Source organism: Panthera pardus, unplaced genomic scaffold, assembly GCF_024362965.1.
Source record: "Panthera pardus isolate Hobbes unplaced genomic scaffold, ASM2436296v1 HiC_scaffold_24, whole genome shotgun sequence".
In the NCBI taxonomy this organism is placed as follows: domain Eukaryota; kingdom Metazoa; phylum Chordata; class Mammalia; order Carnivora; family Felidae; genus Panthera; species Panthera pardus.
In genome coordinates this window covers 28,722,155-28,736,862 of record NW_026526810.1, presented here as the reverse complement: position 1 = coordinate 28,736,862, position 14,708 = coordinate 28,722,155, and the positions used below count along the sequence as shown (strand labels likewise).

At 46.9% G+C, this 14,708-nt stretch overlaps 1 protein-coding gene and 1 long non-coding RNA gene across 10 annotated transcripts in view; one reads left to right on the top strand and one right to left on the bottom strand.

Moving 5' to 3' along the window:
- The window catches only part of LOC109262772 (uncharacterized), a 67,033-nt gene extending 65,441 nt beyond the window's left edge, over positions 1-1,592 (bottom strand). For 8 of the 9 annotated variants that reach the window (XR_008417040.1, XR_008417034.1, XR_008417038.1 and 5 more), the window contains exons 1-2: positions 1,093-1,592; positions 360-420 (exon numbers count right to left, since the gene is read on the bottom strand). This is a non-coding gene — a long non-coding RNA (uncharacterized LOC109262772). The remainder of the gene's footprint in view (positions 1-359; positions 421-1,092) is intronic. The other variant, XR_008417041.1, reaches the window with a different exon arrangement.
- Positions 1,593-1,622: 30 nt separating this feature from the next.
- Positions 1,623-4,293, top strand: RPLP1 (ribosomal protein lateral stalk subunit P1). Its single transcript, XM_019441639.2, has 4 exons — positions 1,623-1,818; positions 2,488-2,562; positions 3,593-3,710; positions 4,175-4,293. The coding sequence occupies exons 1-4, from the start codon at positions 1,747-1,749 to the stop codon at positions 4,252-4,254; spliced, it is 345 nt and encodes a 114-aa protein (XP_019297184.2). The 5' UTR covers positions 1,623-1,746; the 3' UTR covers positions 4,255-4,293.
- The last annotated feature ends 10,415 nt before the right edge of the window (positions 4,294-14,708 follow it).

Genomic DNA, 14,708 nt, shown 5'->3' with positions numbered 1-14,708 from the left:
GTAAGATATCGCCTCACACCTGTTAGAATGGCTATCATCAAGAAGACAAGAATACTAAGTGGTCATAAGGATGTGAAGAAAAGGGAACATCTGTGCACAATCGGTGGGACTATAAATTGGTGCAAGCACCTTGGAAAACAGCATAGAGGTGCCCCCCTCACCCCCAGATTAAAAGTATTACTACCATAGGATCCAGCAATTCCACTCTTGGGTACTTATCAGAAGATAACAAAAACACTAATTCCAAAAGATATATTCATCCCCGTGTTCATAGCAGCATTATTTACAACAGCCAAGACATGGAAACAACCAAAGTGAACGGATAAAGTAAATGTCACCCACAGAGGAATATTACTCACCTGTAAAAAAGTATAACATCTTGCCATCTGAGACAAATGGGTGGGCCTTGAGGGCATTATACTGTGTAAAATAAGTCAGAGAAAGACTACTGTATGATCTCACTTATATGTGGGATCCCACAACAAACAAAAATAAACAAACCAAACTCATATATCCAGAGAACAGATTGATGGTTGCCAGAGGGAGGGATGGAATGGGTGAAAGGGGTCAAAAGTCACAAACCTTCAGTTGTAAGTCACTAGATGTAATGTACAACGTGGTGACTATCGTTATTAATATATTATTTCCTCCTTAAAAGTTGCTAAGAGTAGACCTTAAGAGTGGTAACTGTGTATGGTGATGGATGTTAAACTATTAACTAGACTTCTTGTTACCATCTTGCAACATATACAAACATCAATTATGGTATACACCTGAAATAAAAATGTTATGTCAATTATACCTCAAAAAAAAAATTAAACTAAATATAGAATCCAATACCAATTTTATTAAGCTTCAAAAGATACACGATGGCAATTCAGCACCCACACAGGCAGCAGGTGCATCAAGATGTCTTGAACATTTTAAGGGCAAGTTTTAGACAATTTCCACCCTAACACAGGATGCCTGAGTTATAAAAAAAAAAAAAAAAAAAAAGAAAGAAAAGAAAAGAAAAAAAGAAAAAGAAATTGAAGTGGGAAGTTTCCCTAAATTCTTAACAGATCTTCTGTACTTAAAACAATAGTTGCTTACCTCTTAGGCTGTGTCGGGATTAAATGAATCCTTGTAGAGTGTGGCTCAATCCCTGGGACATAGGCGCTCAAATGCTACTGCTCTCCTAACAAGCTTCTCTCTTCCTCTTAAATCACTTATTTTATCCGAGACGCTGCGCTAAGCAAGCGAGTCCTCCGGACTGAAATTTAGCTCCTGCGCTCCAAGTGGTCACAGCCAGCTGGGGGAGGCTGCCGACGTCATTAAATGCCTAAATACTGTTACATGGGATACAGTACGTGGGAGTGACGTCCATTTACCTAGATAACTTTTTCCTAAAAATATTTTTACTGTTCATGAACCCTGCGTTTCAGCTGAACCAAGAGAAGACGCCACTACAAGCGCGGACCCACCAACTTTTTGAACTCGCTAACAAGCCAGTCACGCTTTGTGCGCAGGCGCCCTGGTGGTCGTCGCAGGAGCTTCTCGCTCCGCCTCTTCCGCCAGGCGCGGGCGCCGATTGGTCCGCGTGACCAGTATAAGACACCGTGCGCAGGCGCGGGACTCCCTTTCCTCAGCTGCCGCTAAGGTGCTCGGTTCTTCCGAGGAGGCTAAGGCCGCGTTGGGGTGAGCCTCTCACTTCACCCGGCGACTAGCACCGCGCTCGGCAGCGTCCGCTCAGCACTCGCCCGCATCATGGCCTCCGTCTCGGAGCTCGCCTGCATCTACTCGGCCCTCATCCTGCACGACGACGAGGTGACGGTCACGGTGAGTGCGGGCCTGGGCCGGCGGCGGGGTATGCTTGCGGGCAGCCTTTTCCCCTCTACGTGCCAGGCGTCCCTGCCAAGCCCTTCCGGCCGGAGCCGAGGCCGTCAGCACCCCGGCGGCGGGGCGGACGCTCGGTAGCGGGCGGGCCCGCGTGCCCGGCCGCCGGGGACCTTGGCCACGTGCTGGCCCCCGAGGGACTGGATTTCACTTGGGCTGCGCGCTCCGGCCTTGGGAAGCTTTCTTTAGCGAAGCTTTCTCGGCGTGGGGGCATCCTCACCCGCACCGAGGGCACTTTATCCCTGTTTGGTGGGATAGCCTTGAATTCCTGCGGTCCTCTTAGTAGGCCTTGTTGGGCCACCCCGCGGCCTGACTCGTAACTTAAAATAGCTGCGTGACTTAGGCAGGTCCCGGCCTGTGAAATGGCAGCCAGGTGCCTGGCACACGGAGCAGGATGCATTTCTTTTGCTCGTGATAATCTTAAGAGTGTAAGACTTGTGTTAGACGTGATGGGTTTAGATAAGCATACATGAAATACGGATGGAATATTTGAAGTGGTTACGCACGGTTTTGTACACACGTTTTGAGTGATTTACTTTCAATCGCAGTATTTTGGAGACATTTAGGAAAGTTACGCTTCCTGATGGATTTTTCTGTTTTACTTTTTTTTAGGAGGATAAGATCAACGCCCTCATTAAAGCAGCGGGTGTAAATGTTGAGCCTTTCTGGCCGGGCTTGTTTGCAAAGGTAAGGTGATGGCCTCAAAGTGACTTCGGGAAGCAGACTTGTGGAAGGTGAACTGATTACCTTCCACAACTCATGTATTCATAGGACATGAAAAATGCTGGAAGATGCCGTATTCCACTGGATCTTTTTGAAGTGACAACTTCTTCATAGTTCCACATCTAGTGTCTAAAGTTTGTCTTGCCTTTTCTTTCTTGATCTCAGTCTGGTTTCTCTTTCCTTCTGTTCTGAAACCATGACCCAAAACTACACGAGATACCAGCCAGATGATTGCTTAAAAGGGTCACTCAGGAGATAATACCACCCACACTGCTTCAAGCAAATCCTTCCAGCATGATCTGGTTTCGTGGAAATTGGGCTTGGTGGCCTGTCATTGACCATTTACTGTTTGTTACGATATTAAAAGACTGATGAAGACAGGATTCCTATCCCCAGGAGCTTGGCACTGGCTACCTTCCATTGTATATGTTACTTAATCTCTGGCAAGAGGCTGTTAGCTTCTATCTCTTCAGGTTCTGTCCTCCAAAGAGTTTTGAAGGATTGAAAGCATTAGGCTTTTAAGAAAGGTACTCCTCTTTAATAAAAAGTCCCTGGACTAGCAGTCTGAAAAATTGAAATCAGTGTTGAGAGGAGACTTGGAACTATGGAAAGAATCCTGGTTTGAGTGTTTAAGGAAGCTTGCGTTTTTTGCCAACAACTTAAGCCAGCATTTTGGGACCAGTTTTCTCATCTATTGAAGGGATTCGGTTATTCTGTCTTGCTACTTAAGGTACTGCATTGCAACTGTAACATTCAAAGCTTGAGTCATTTTTTTGTGACTAATTTTTAATATGCGTGGCCCTATCTAAAGTAAGTCTTAGGGAATCTCAGTGGCAGACAAAATGTCACTGTCAGACTGCAGCAAAGGAGAAAGGAAGAGCAATATAGTGTTGGGAAATTATTGCTGTAAGTTGAAATGGGGTACCTTTTGTGGGGTAGGTACTATAACAAAAGGACAGAACTGAGTGTCACCTGTATGCGTACTGTGTTACAGGCCCTGGCCAACGTCAACATCGGGAGCCTCATCTGCAATGTAGGAGCTGGTGGACCCGCTCCAGCAGCTGGTGCTGCACCAGCAGGCGGTCCTGCTCCTTCCACCACTGCTGCCCCAGGTAGAAAACTTTTTTTGGGGGGGGGGGGTATGGGAGGGAGGAGTGTGGAGATGAAGAGCTATCTTGCCTACAATACTTAAAAACAAATTTTTTTTAGTGTTTATTTTTGAGAGAGAGAGAGACAGAACATGAGTGGGAGGGGAGGCGCAGAGGGAGGGAGACACAGAATCTGAAGCAGGCTCCAGGCTCTGAGTGTCAGCACAGAGCCCAATGTGGGGCTCGAACTCCTAGACCACGAGATCATGACCTGAGCTGAAGTCAGAGGCTCAACCACAACTGAGTCACCCAGGTGCCCCACCTATGATACTTTTTAGTTTGCTAAGAATCAATGATGTATAGAAATCCTAAACCCAGGGGAATAGTTGGGAGGAAGTCTAGTATTTTTGACCATGTATGCTGAAGGGCCTGGGGGTCTTTGGAGTGTAAAATATTGAGGTGTGTGATCGACTGTTTTTGTTTTTTAGCTGAGGAGAAGAAAGTGGAAGCAAAGAAAGAAGAGTCAGAGGAGTCTGATGATGACATGGGCTTTGGTCTTTTTGACTAAATCTCTTCTGCAATCTATTCAATAAAAAGCTGAACTCTTTGTTGCTGTTGGTTCTGCCAGTCGTTTGGGGATGTGCTTTGTCGGGATGATCAGCCTTCTGGTATGACACCAGCTGGGTGTTTACCCCGGCTAGCATCTCGTGGTGGGAAATAGCACACAAGCTGGATGCTGTACCAAAAATGCATCTAGTATTGTTGCACCGAGAACTGTGTGGGGAGGTGGGAGAAGACAAGATCAGAGCAGATGCCTTGTCGGGGCCACATGCGTGAGTTCATGATTACAGGGTTTGTCCCCTTGATGGGAAGAAGAGTCACTGATGGTGTAATCAAGACCTCTTGAAAATCCCAAATATATTCCTGGCTACAAGTATTTGTGCTGTGCTGAGCCAGAGTATTATTAAAACTTTGGGTTTAGTTCAGTAGTACTGAAGGAGTGGGAAGAATTCAGGTTTGAGTCCCCACGTATTTACACAAAGAGGCTAAAACCAAAATTCAAACCAGTGTTTGACTAACAGGTTTGGGGGACCTCCAAGGGTGGCTGAACACTGGTGTGGAGACTGGTTCACTTCAAAATACCAGGGGACCCGAAGACTTGGGTTTATGAAATGTGATTTTGTCTTCAGAGCATCTATTAAGTGCCAGGCACGTGGAACATCGTGGCCCTTTTTTGTCTCCATTTAACACCTGATGGGATCAGGAGTTGATGAAAAGCTGGACTTAAATCCCTGACTGTCCTCAGTCCATCGTATGAGACGATGTGTGTCAGTCTTACAACCACTTGGGTAAATGGCTGGTGTGCCTTGTAAAACACCTACAACCCACAACTCCGCTTCCAGGTATCACCTAAGAGAATATGCAATGGGAATCAGCAGTACTTTAAAATGGCAACACTCCTTCAAAAGGTCCATCAACTAGAAAATAAATGATCCTAAGTTAGCTTTGAAAATGAACTATGGGTATAGAGAAATCCTTAATGGTATAAGGTTGGGTTGAAAACAAATCCCAGCAAACTGCGTATAACACCCCACCCTTTTCCTGAAGGTCCAAAATAAAAGCTGGGACATCTACAAGAGATCAGGCAGGGACGCTCACTTTAGGACCCTCAGAACAGTAGCACATAGATGTCATTCAACTTTCGCGAGTTTTCATGTATTAGAAATGAGTCATCTGCAGACCAGTGAGGAATAAGTCGTAAAACAAAAATGATGGTGGGGCTCCTGCCAGCTCAGGTGGAGCGTGCAACTCTTGTTTTGGGGGTCATGAGTTCAAACCCCACCTTGGGCATAGAGCTTAAATGAAAACTGATCGACGTCTACGTTCGGTGCCTAGTTCTACCCCCTAACCTCATCTGTCAGCCAACAGCCAAGGCCGCACTGATCTCAGGCACGTCATCACGTCATGGCTTTCTGCACAACAATCCCAAGGGAAAGCCCCAAGTCACAGATGGGTCAAGTGGAAGCCAGAGGTTAGCGGGAGGTAAAGGCTAGTAAGTGGGTGGAAGGATTCAAACCAGGCCCCGACTGCAAAGCCTACTCTTTGCATCGCTCCCCAGGCTGTCACTCCTTTCTCCCCTCCTGCATCAGTCTCCTCATCTGTAATGATAGTGTCTACTTCACTGGGTTCTGGAGAGTTCTGAGAGAATAGGAATTCCTTGCCTTTGGTGAGCACTCAGGTGTCAGGAGGGAATACCGACACTTCATGTAGCCAAGGAAATATTTTCAGTGGGTTAAAGAGGACACTTAAGAAGATAAAGGAAAACAGCACCTAGAACAGAAAAGTGGTAAATCGTGATATTATAAACATCAAGTTCAGTTATCTGAACCAAACAGTACAATCACAAATGTTCACTATAGTAATATTCAAGTGTTTGTTTGTTTGTTTTTTTTTTTTTTTTTAACGTTTATTTATTTGAGAGAGAGAGACCGAGAATCCCAAGCAGGCTCCACAGTCAGCACAGAGCCTGACTCGGCCTGAGCCAAAACCAAGAGCTGGACGCCTAACCGACTGAGCCACCCAGGCACCCCCAAGACTCAAGTGTTAACATGGCCTCATGGGTGGACCCAGCTTTCGAAAAGAAATCTTTTAAGGTAGTAAAAATCTAAATAGAGCTAAAACCTTTCCCAAAGATGATCAAGCTAGGAGACTCACATAGGCCTGTAGAAATGCTATCTTTTTATTCACTTGATATTGAATTAAAAAGTCGGCCCAATTCCACTCCCCTTTTAGTTCTCCTGACCCTGAATTTCTTCTTGGCAAAATGGGAACAGTCTCTAGTCTATATTGGGGAATGAACAGAGAAAGGGAACATGCCCATCAATGCTTGCCCGTATGCTGGCACTATTTCCCTTCTGCATAAGGTACAAAGAACACAGCTGGCAACCCTGGGTCTCAGAATCCCCAGGTCCAGCAAGCCTAAGCCTTGCGCTCTTCAAACCCCCTCCTGCCAGTCCTTTGTAATCAGGCAGCAGCTTTGGTTTCTCATAACTGGTTTCCCACTTCTGATTGTTCACCAAGCATACTTGCTACTTTGTTTAAAAAGCTCCATTGTTGGGGCGCCTGGGTGACTCAGTCGGTTAAGCGGCGGACTTTGTGATTTCGCCGTCTGTGAGTTCGAGCCCCGCGTCGGGCTCTGTGCTGACAGCTCAGAGCCTGGAGCCTGTTTCAGATTCTGTGTCTCCCTCTCTCTGACCCTCCCCTGTTCATGCTCTGTCTCTCTCTGTCTCAAAAATAAATAACCGTTAAAAAAAAAAAAAAGCTCCATTGTTTCTCAGGTTCTGTTCACATCTCTCCTGTGACCACTGAAAGCACACCCAGGTCCATGGCTGGGATTAGCAAGGGGGCCAGGATTAGGGGTAAGAGAATTTTAGGAACAGACTTGCTTCCCGACAAACCATCTAAGAACAACAGTTTTTACAAAAATCCATATTGTCACTGGATGTGTTACACAATGGCATAAAAAAAAATCCAAACCTCCTGTCAACTGTTTTACCCTGTTTTGTTTTGTTTTTTCTTCTTTCTTCTAAAAATGATGAGAGAACCACACATGAAATTCTAAAACCACCTTTTGGAAAAGAGAAACGCTCTAATTAAAATGAAAGAATTCAAAATACGTCTGCAACAAAACAACTTGGTATATTGCTACAAATGCAAATAAAAGCTGCCAAATCCTTTCTCCCCATACTTTGAGGGAGGATCTACAGTAAAATTCTGAGGGGACAACGCGAGCCAGGCGGTTCCTGGTTTGGTTGGGTCGAGCTTTGTAGTTTAGAAATAACTTTCACCTGTTTTCCCATTCTGGCCTTGACCTCAGCAGGAGAACTTCATTCGCCCTGTTCATCTATCAGACTGTTGGCTCAGAGAGTTTGAGTGCCTGCCAGGTTCGCGTAGCTAAGGTTAAGACAAAGCCAGGCTCGTCACCTCAGTGGTCTCCAGCATTTCTTCTACTCCGACACAGTGACCCCTCCACACATGTGCTTTTATAAGGTACAGTGATGAGCCCTTGATTTTTTTTTTTTCTTCTGTCGCTGTACAAGCCACCTCTCCGTCTTCTTATCCGTGCAAACCAGCCTGGATAATTCAGCTTGAGGTAGACGTGGGCCGCTTTCAAGAGAGCGTTGTTGTTGTTTTCGTTCTTCTGAAGCAGCCCGATGCCTCTCAAAGTCAAAGCACGGATTCTACACAGCACCATGAAACCTGGACTGTTCAGGTCTGATTCAACAACCTTCCGGAACACTCCTATGAGGACGCAGGGTCAGGGGCCATCCCTTATTTTCACAAGATTGCTCAAGATAGTTATGGGCTTCCAAAGAACCCTCCAACTTCTACTCAATTTAACTCACCAAAGCTTCCACTCCTCTGGCTTGTATACTTTGAGGGTTATTATCACATCCAATTAAAAGGGGGAAAAAGTGTGTGTTTCACCTTCTATATCTTTGTATTTGCTATTCCCCGCTCTCGCCAGGGCCAGTGACTACCTACCCCAGTTAATTCTGTCAAGCCTTAGGAAGCCCACCCAGGCTGTATAAAATCCTCTTCTGAAAGTTCTCTGTCTCACCGTCTCTTAATAGTAGATGTGTAATTACGTGTTTATGACAGGTTGTTCAGTATCATCCTCCCCCATACAGTAAGCTTGGGGAGCAGGGCTGTGGCTCACCTGTATCCCCCATACTTATCACAACGTCTGGCTCATCGTTGGTGTTCAATATGCATTCATCACACTGTCCCACCCTTTCCTTTTACACGGGAGGAAGTCGGGGCCCAGAGGGTGGGAGGAACTTGCTCAGCGGCAGCGAATGCGACAGCCGGAGCTGGAATCCAAGGCTCTGGGCCAGCAAATGCTCTTTCCAGTGTAGCAGGCCGTGCAAGGGCACAAAACCAGGCCTGCCCCCCATCGCAAGTTTCATTCATTCATTCATTCATTCATTCATTCATTCATTCATTCAATTCCCACTTGGGCGCACCTTCCAGGGTACCAGGTACAGGTGAGGGTATTCAGGCCCTAAGGTGGGAACCTTCTGAAGGCCGAGACGCTCAACCAGGTCTGGCCTCATGCATTCCTTAATCCTAAACCCACGGGACCGGCTCCGCCAACAGAAGGCAGGGGCGTCCGGAGGTCCCCCCAGGTGAGGCCCCAGCCAGTGCTGAGCCGGGAATTCTCAGCCGGTGGGGCAGCAGACGCAAAGGTGTGGCTCCCTCGAGCCCGCAAACTGCCTTCTGGACAAAGTGACATGTTACCTTCCCTGTCACGTCCACGTCGCCTAGGATGAAGGCAATGATGCAGGAGGTTGGAAAAGGAGGGCAGGCGGCTGGATGAAGGCGTCTCTGCTCGCCTCTGCTTCACCCACAAGATCCTCAACCCGCGCAGGTGCCTGAGACTCCTCCCCGCCCTCCCTTCAAGCTTTTATAGTCTGCCGCTCGCCAATCAACGTCGGTGCTGGGAGCAAGGGCGGGACGAGAGGCGGGGCTAAAGACCGAGTGTGGCCGAGGGAAGCCGAACTTTTCAATTGCACCGAGGACTATTGACCGCCAGGGGGCACGCGCGGAGCCTCCGAGCCTTTTGCGCATGCCCATTAATATTAGTCCCGCTGGCACTAGCTTTTAAGCCTGGTTTAGTGGCGATGTCGCTGTCTGGGGCGCTCGTTAGTAAATTAAAGCAACTAGTCTGTTGTGAAACCTCTCTGTCGGGATATTGCAGCACTTTCGTTAACCAGCAGGAATGGGATGGGGCATATTTGTAAACTGGGAATAATGACCCCCAGGACTGGCTTTTTGGGGCGTGGGGCGCGACAACAGGTGTCTGCGTTTGGACACCCCTAGTTAATTATCACCTCAGTTACTTTCCTGTTCTACTTTAGGGAAGTGGGTGCTGACTGTTCCCAGCATCTTCATTTCCAGAAAGCGTTTTCGCCCAGAGAAAGAAGTGAGAAGATTTGCTCTGCACTTGGCTGCTTATCATCCCGCTGAGTCACCTGGGAAGCTGTTAAACAAAACAGAACAAAACACAACATCCGAATGAAACAGAGAGCAACAACTTACCCAGCTTTCTGGGCCCTTCCGCAGGCCAAGGAACCGAGACCTCCGGGGAGGCGGGGTGGGGGGGAGGTGGGGGGGTGGAAATCTGCATTTTCACAAGCTCTCCTGAAGAGTCTGATTAGCGTTGGGAATGACTGGTTTAGGGCAAACACAGCTCCTCCCGCGGTGCCTGACAAGTACAAGGTGCATAATAAGCACTGTCTGAAAGAATGACTGAATTAATAACTTTTCAAACATTGAAGGAAGGTTTAACAGTTGGATAATAAACCACGTTGACGACACGTGGAAAATGGACTGTTGGTTGGAGTGTAAATGATCACGACTTTTTAGGGACTGTGGTTGGGTTCTATGTCTCAGAATTAAAAGTGCTCTTGCCTTTTATCCAGGAATATCACTTGTAGAAATCCATCCAAAAATATATGTGCAATTTCAATGAAGCATTTTTGTAAGAGAAGAAAATTGCATGAGAGGAGGCTTTCATGTGGCAATTAACAGGAATGCTGTTATTGAAAGATACCCAGAATAGCTTGTTAAGTGAAAAAAGCAAGGCGTGCCTGGGTGGCTCAGTCAGTTAAGCATCAAATTCTTGATTTCTGCCCAGGTCATGATCTCACAGTCATGGGATCAAGCGCCGCGTCAGGCTCCACACTCACAGCTCGGAGCCTGCTTGGGATTCTCTAACTTTCTCTCTGCACCCCGCCCCACTCAAATAAATAAACTTGAAAAAAAGAAAAAGTTGAAGACCAGTATACATAGCATGATCCTAAAAGATTCACATGCATGTGTTTATACATGTAAGGAAAATTTCTGGAAGTGTTCAAAAGAAACAAGCAAAAGGTGGGGGTGCCTGAGGCTCAGTCATTGAGTGTCTGACTTCAGTTCAAGTCATGATCTTGTGATTTGTAAGTTCAAGCCCCGAATCGGGCTCTGTGCTGTCAGTGTAAAGCCTGCTTTGGATCCTCTGTCTCTCTCTCTCTCTCTCTCTGCATCTCCTTTGTGCAACTGTTTTCTTTCTCTCAAAAGGAAATAAACATTAATTTAAAAAAAAAAGAAACAGGTAAAAAGGTAAATGATCACCTCTGAGGAGAAGGGTTGGAGAGGATAGGAGTAAGATTTTTCCGTTTCAGTTTATCCATTCCATATCGCTTAGATTATTATTATTTTTTTTTTTTAATTTTTTTTTCAACGTTTTTAATTTATTTTTGGGACAGAGAGAGACAGAGCATGAACGGGGGAGGGGCAGAGAGAGAGGGAGACACAGAATCGGAAACAGGCTCCAGGCTCCGAGCCATCAGCCCAGAGCCTGACGCGGGGCTCGAACTCACGGACCGCGAGATCGTGACCTGGCTGAAGTCGGACGCTTAACCGACTGCGCCACCCAGGCGCCCCTATTATTATTTTTTTAACGTTGATTTTATTTTTGAGAGAGGCAGAGACAGAATGTGAGTGGGTTAGGGGCGGGGGGGGGGGCACAGAATCTGAAGCAGGATCCAGGCTCTGAGCTGTCAGCACACAGCCCGATGCGGGGCTCAAACTCACGAGCCATGAGATCATGACCCGAGCTGAAGTCGGATGCTCAACCAACTGAGCTACCCAGGCGCCCCTCATGTCGCTTGGATTTTTAAAAGCCACAACCATGTATTAGTTTTAGTAGGTGTTAGTTAGTCCATTAAAGCAACTCCTCTCTTGTGAAACTTGTGTCAAGAGATTCCAGCACTTGCTGTTAACCAGCAGGAAAAGGATGGGATTCATTCGTAACTTAGGAGTAACGACCTGTTCCTGCCACAGGGCTGTTGTTTTGAGAAGGAGGGTGGTGGTTGGGGAGCCACAATGAAGGGACTTCAAGATAGAGAAAAACCGAATTTATCTAGGTCTGGAGGGAAGAAGTCTGACCAATCGTGAGACAGTTTTATCTCAAAATAAGGAAAATGAGGAAAAACTTTGCTGGCCGTTAGACCGAGGCTGGGGTGGGGATTACAATGTCTGCTTCCGTGAGGAGTGTGCTTTAAATACCTCTTGTAGCTAAATACCCCAGGTCTTTAAGGGGGTAGGGCTAAATGCTCTATGTCACCCTACCTGGATTAACTCCAATCCCACTCTGCCACCGAATAGGGCTGTGTGACTTTAGGCTCATTGTCTAAACTCTGGTTGCCTCAGTTTCTGCATTTACGTGAGAGGGAAAATGATGACACCTACCTCATAGAGTTCTCGTAGAATTACATGATCCGGTACAAGTAAAACACTCAGCACAGTTCCTGTTCAAAAAATGTTAGCATTTCTTTGCTGTTCCACGCGATGGATCGACACGTAAACAGTTAAAAAGAGAATCACAGAAAACATTTCTACTATTGGAGGGGCTGTTTTTATACCCTTAAACATTTATGGAAACAGCCAATATGGAATTTTCAGGATTAACGGATTTAGTAGATTGGTAGAATTATTGCAGATACGCTGGACGCCTTCGCTTTCAAAAGGGAATTGATGGAAGGTTGTTTTCCGGATACTGGCTCAGTGCTGCCCCACAGTGGCCAATCGTAGGATTGGCTCCTTACGTAAATTGGCCTTTGCTTACCAGAGCTCACCTGGGCTGGGTGGGGGTGTGTGAATCAGGCAGGCTGGGGTGGCCAGCTGTTGGCCCAGGGGTTGAATGAGTTGGTCTACACCTTGGGAAGGAAAGGGATGTTTGCCTGCCCGCCCGTGACTCAGCCAAGAGAAGAAACAAGCGCACTTTATTTAATACGGTGGTGACTCCTGTGTTATTTACTTAGCACATTTGACTTTTCCTCTTAGCATGCTCAAGTTCACTTCTTGTCTAAAAACAAGAAGGTCGTTACTAGGCGGCCGGGCTATCTGGTGTGCTCTTGGCTTCCCACCAAGTTTGTTGGAAGAAACAGCCGCATCAAAACCACTTCTGTTTTTGCCACAAGGCTTGTGGAGGCTGTGTTGTTATAAGGTCTCGTGTGAAAATTCTTTTAAAATTTAGGGGCGAGAGAAAGTTTGTATCCTCTGAGGAATCGGTAGCCCTGCCTCTTCTGCACTAACCAGAGCTCGTGGCTTAACTACACTTGCCTCCCCTGCTGAGAAACGGTGTTAGTTGGGTGTCTAATCTCAGCAAGTGAAATTGCCCCCAGATGGGTAATGTTTTCTTGATACTGATTAAAAAAAATTTTTTTCGTGGCTCCTTTAATGATTCACTGCATATTTGTACTTTGATCTATGCTCCCATATCCTTCTCAAGAAAGAACCAAGAATCCACAAATTAAACGAAAAGTGGAATATTTCAGGGTTTTTTTTTTTTTTTTTTTTATGGCCCAAAGATTTTAGAGATGGTTTTAAGTCAGTGGCTGCACTTGGGTTTTTGAGACGAACAAGTTTATGGGTCAAAGACTTCAGACCGTAATGAGCCTTTACTTGGGAAAATGAGAAGCTCATGTAAATAAGGCCCTCAAGGAAGTGGTAAGTTGTGGGCAAAAGATCAGAAGCTATTAAGGTTCATTTCCTTGTCCACTGCCACTAAGGGTAATATCGAATCAGTGTTGACTAAATTAGAGACAGAAGGTTGGTAGCCTATTTGGACCCCAAACCTTTTTCGCACGGCTGTCTGACGTCCCAACGGTCAGAGCCTCATTTCCTTCGGTCATGTTGAAATATAAAAACGGTCCTGGGAAGGTTAAGACATTAGGTCTCTGACACCTCAGAGGAAATGAGATCCATCCCTAGGTTCTTCTTTCAGAGTCTTGGTTTCCGCCTCCCCACCAAGAGATGTGGCTCCTGGCGAGATCAGAGACTGTTGGGTGGAGAGCCCTGTTCTGCCTGAACTGGCTGTGTGACGATAGACAAGCCCCATGACCTCCCGCCCTGAGAAGAAGTGTCTACAGCCTGGGCCTGTGGACTCACCTCCCGGCCCTCCGGGCGCGCCCAGCTCCTTGCTCTGTTTACTCCCAAGGAAAGCCTTCCTTCTGTTTACTCAGCAAAGATTCTTTTAAGACAGGCTAAGCACACGGTTTACTCTGCTAACAAGCTTTGGCATTTATTGTGAGGACCCGTGTTGACTTATTCTTGAGTCTTCATTGACATTCACTGGGAAATGTCAACGCAAACACAGAGAGCCACCCTGGGAGCTACAGGCCTGACAAAGTGCTCCAGAAAGGGCCATCCTTCCCGTTTTGGTTAGAATCACCTTGAGAGTTAAAAATAACAGTAATGCACGCACCATAAGAGGTTCTGATGATCTCCTTTTAGTTTTTAGATTCAGTACCTCAAGGCTTTTGCTAGAGGTCTCTAGAAAGCTTCCTGATCGCTTCTCGGCCTTTTGGCTAAGATCAAGTGTAGAAAGCTTCCTGTGTTGGCTCTGGACGAGGCTGTATCCGTGCCAGCCCCTTGGGCCTCCTTCCGAGTGCCCGGCCCTGGGCACGCTGGGGACCACGGCACAGCCGCAGAGACCGTCAGCTGGGGGTTCAAGTACAGCTTGGCCTCTAGCTGGTTGTGTGATCCCGGGGCAGCCATTGCCTCTCTCTGGCTCTCGGTTTTCTCATCCGTAAGGTGAGAGCGAGTGGTCTACATACACATCTCCGCAGCGAGACCGGGCCCCCGGCCAGAGCACAGGCCCTAAGAATGCTCAAAAATGTTTCTTTCGCATAAAGGGATGAATCAACTACTCCAGCTGATCTCTTGGGTCTTGCTCTGACACCTCGTGCCTGAATTCTTCCAAAAGGCAGGCTCAGCCTTGAGTCATAGTCTGACAAGATCTGCTAATAGGGTCACTGTAGACAGCCACAAGCCACCAGCGTCTGGATCAGTCCTTGTGGCTGCCAAGCGATCTCACCTGCCTTTGCCTCTCGCCGTCTCCCGCTCCCCATCCGAGCCGACTGCTTGTGAAGGAAACATCTTTTTAGACGAGGGGACTGTGTATTTGGTTTGTCT

Coding starts and splice junctions, on each gene's coding strand:
- RPLP1 (XM_019441639.2), top strand. CDS start 1,747: ATGGCCTCCGTCTCGGAGCTCGCCTGCATCTACTCGGCCCTCATCCTG. Junction 1,819..2,487: donor ACGACGAGGTGACGGTCACG/GTGAGTGCGGGC, acceptor ACTTTTTTTTAG/GAGGATAAGATCAACGCCCT. Junction 2,563..3,592: donor GGCCGGGCTTGTTTGCAAAG/GTAAGGTGATGG, acceptor ACTGTGTTACAG/GCCCTGGCCAACGTCAACAT.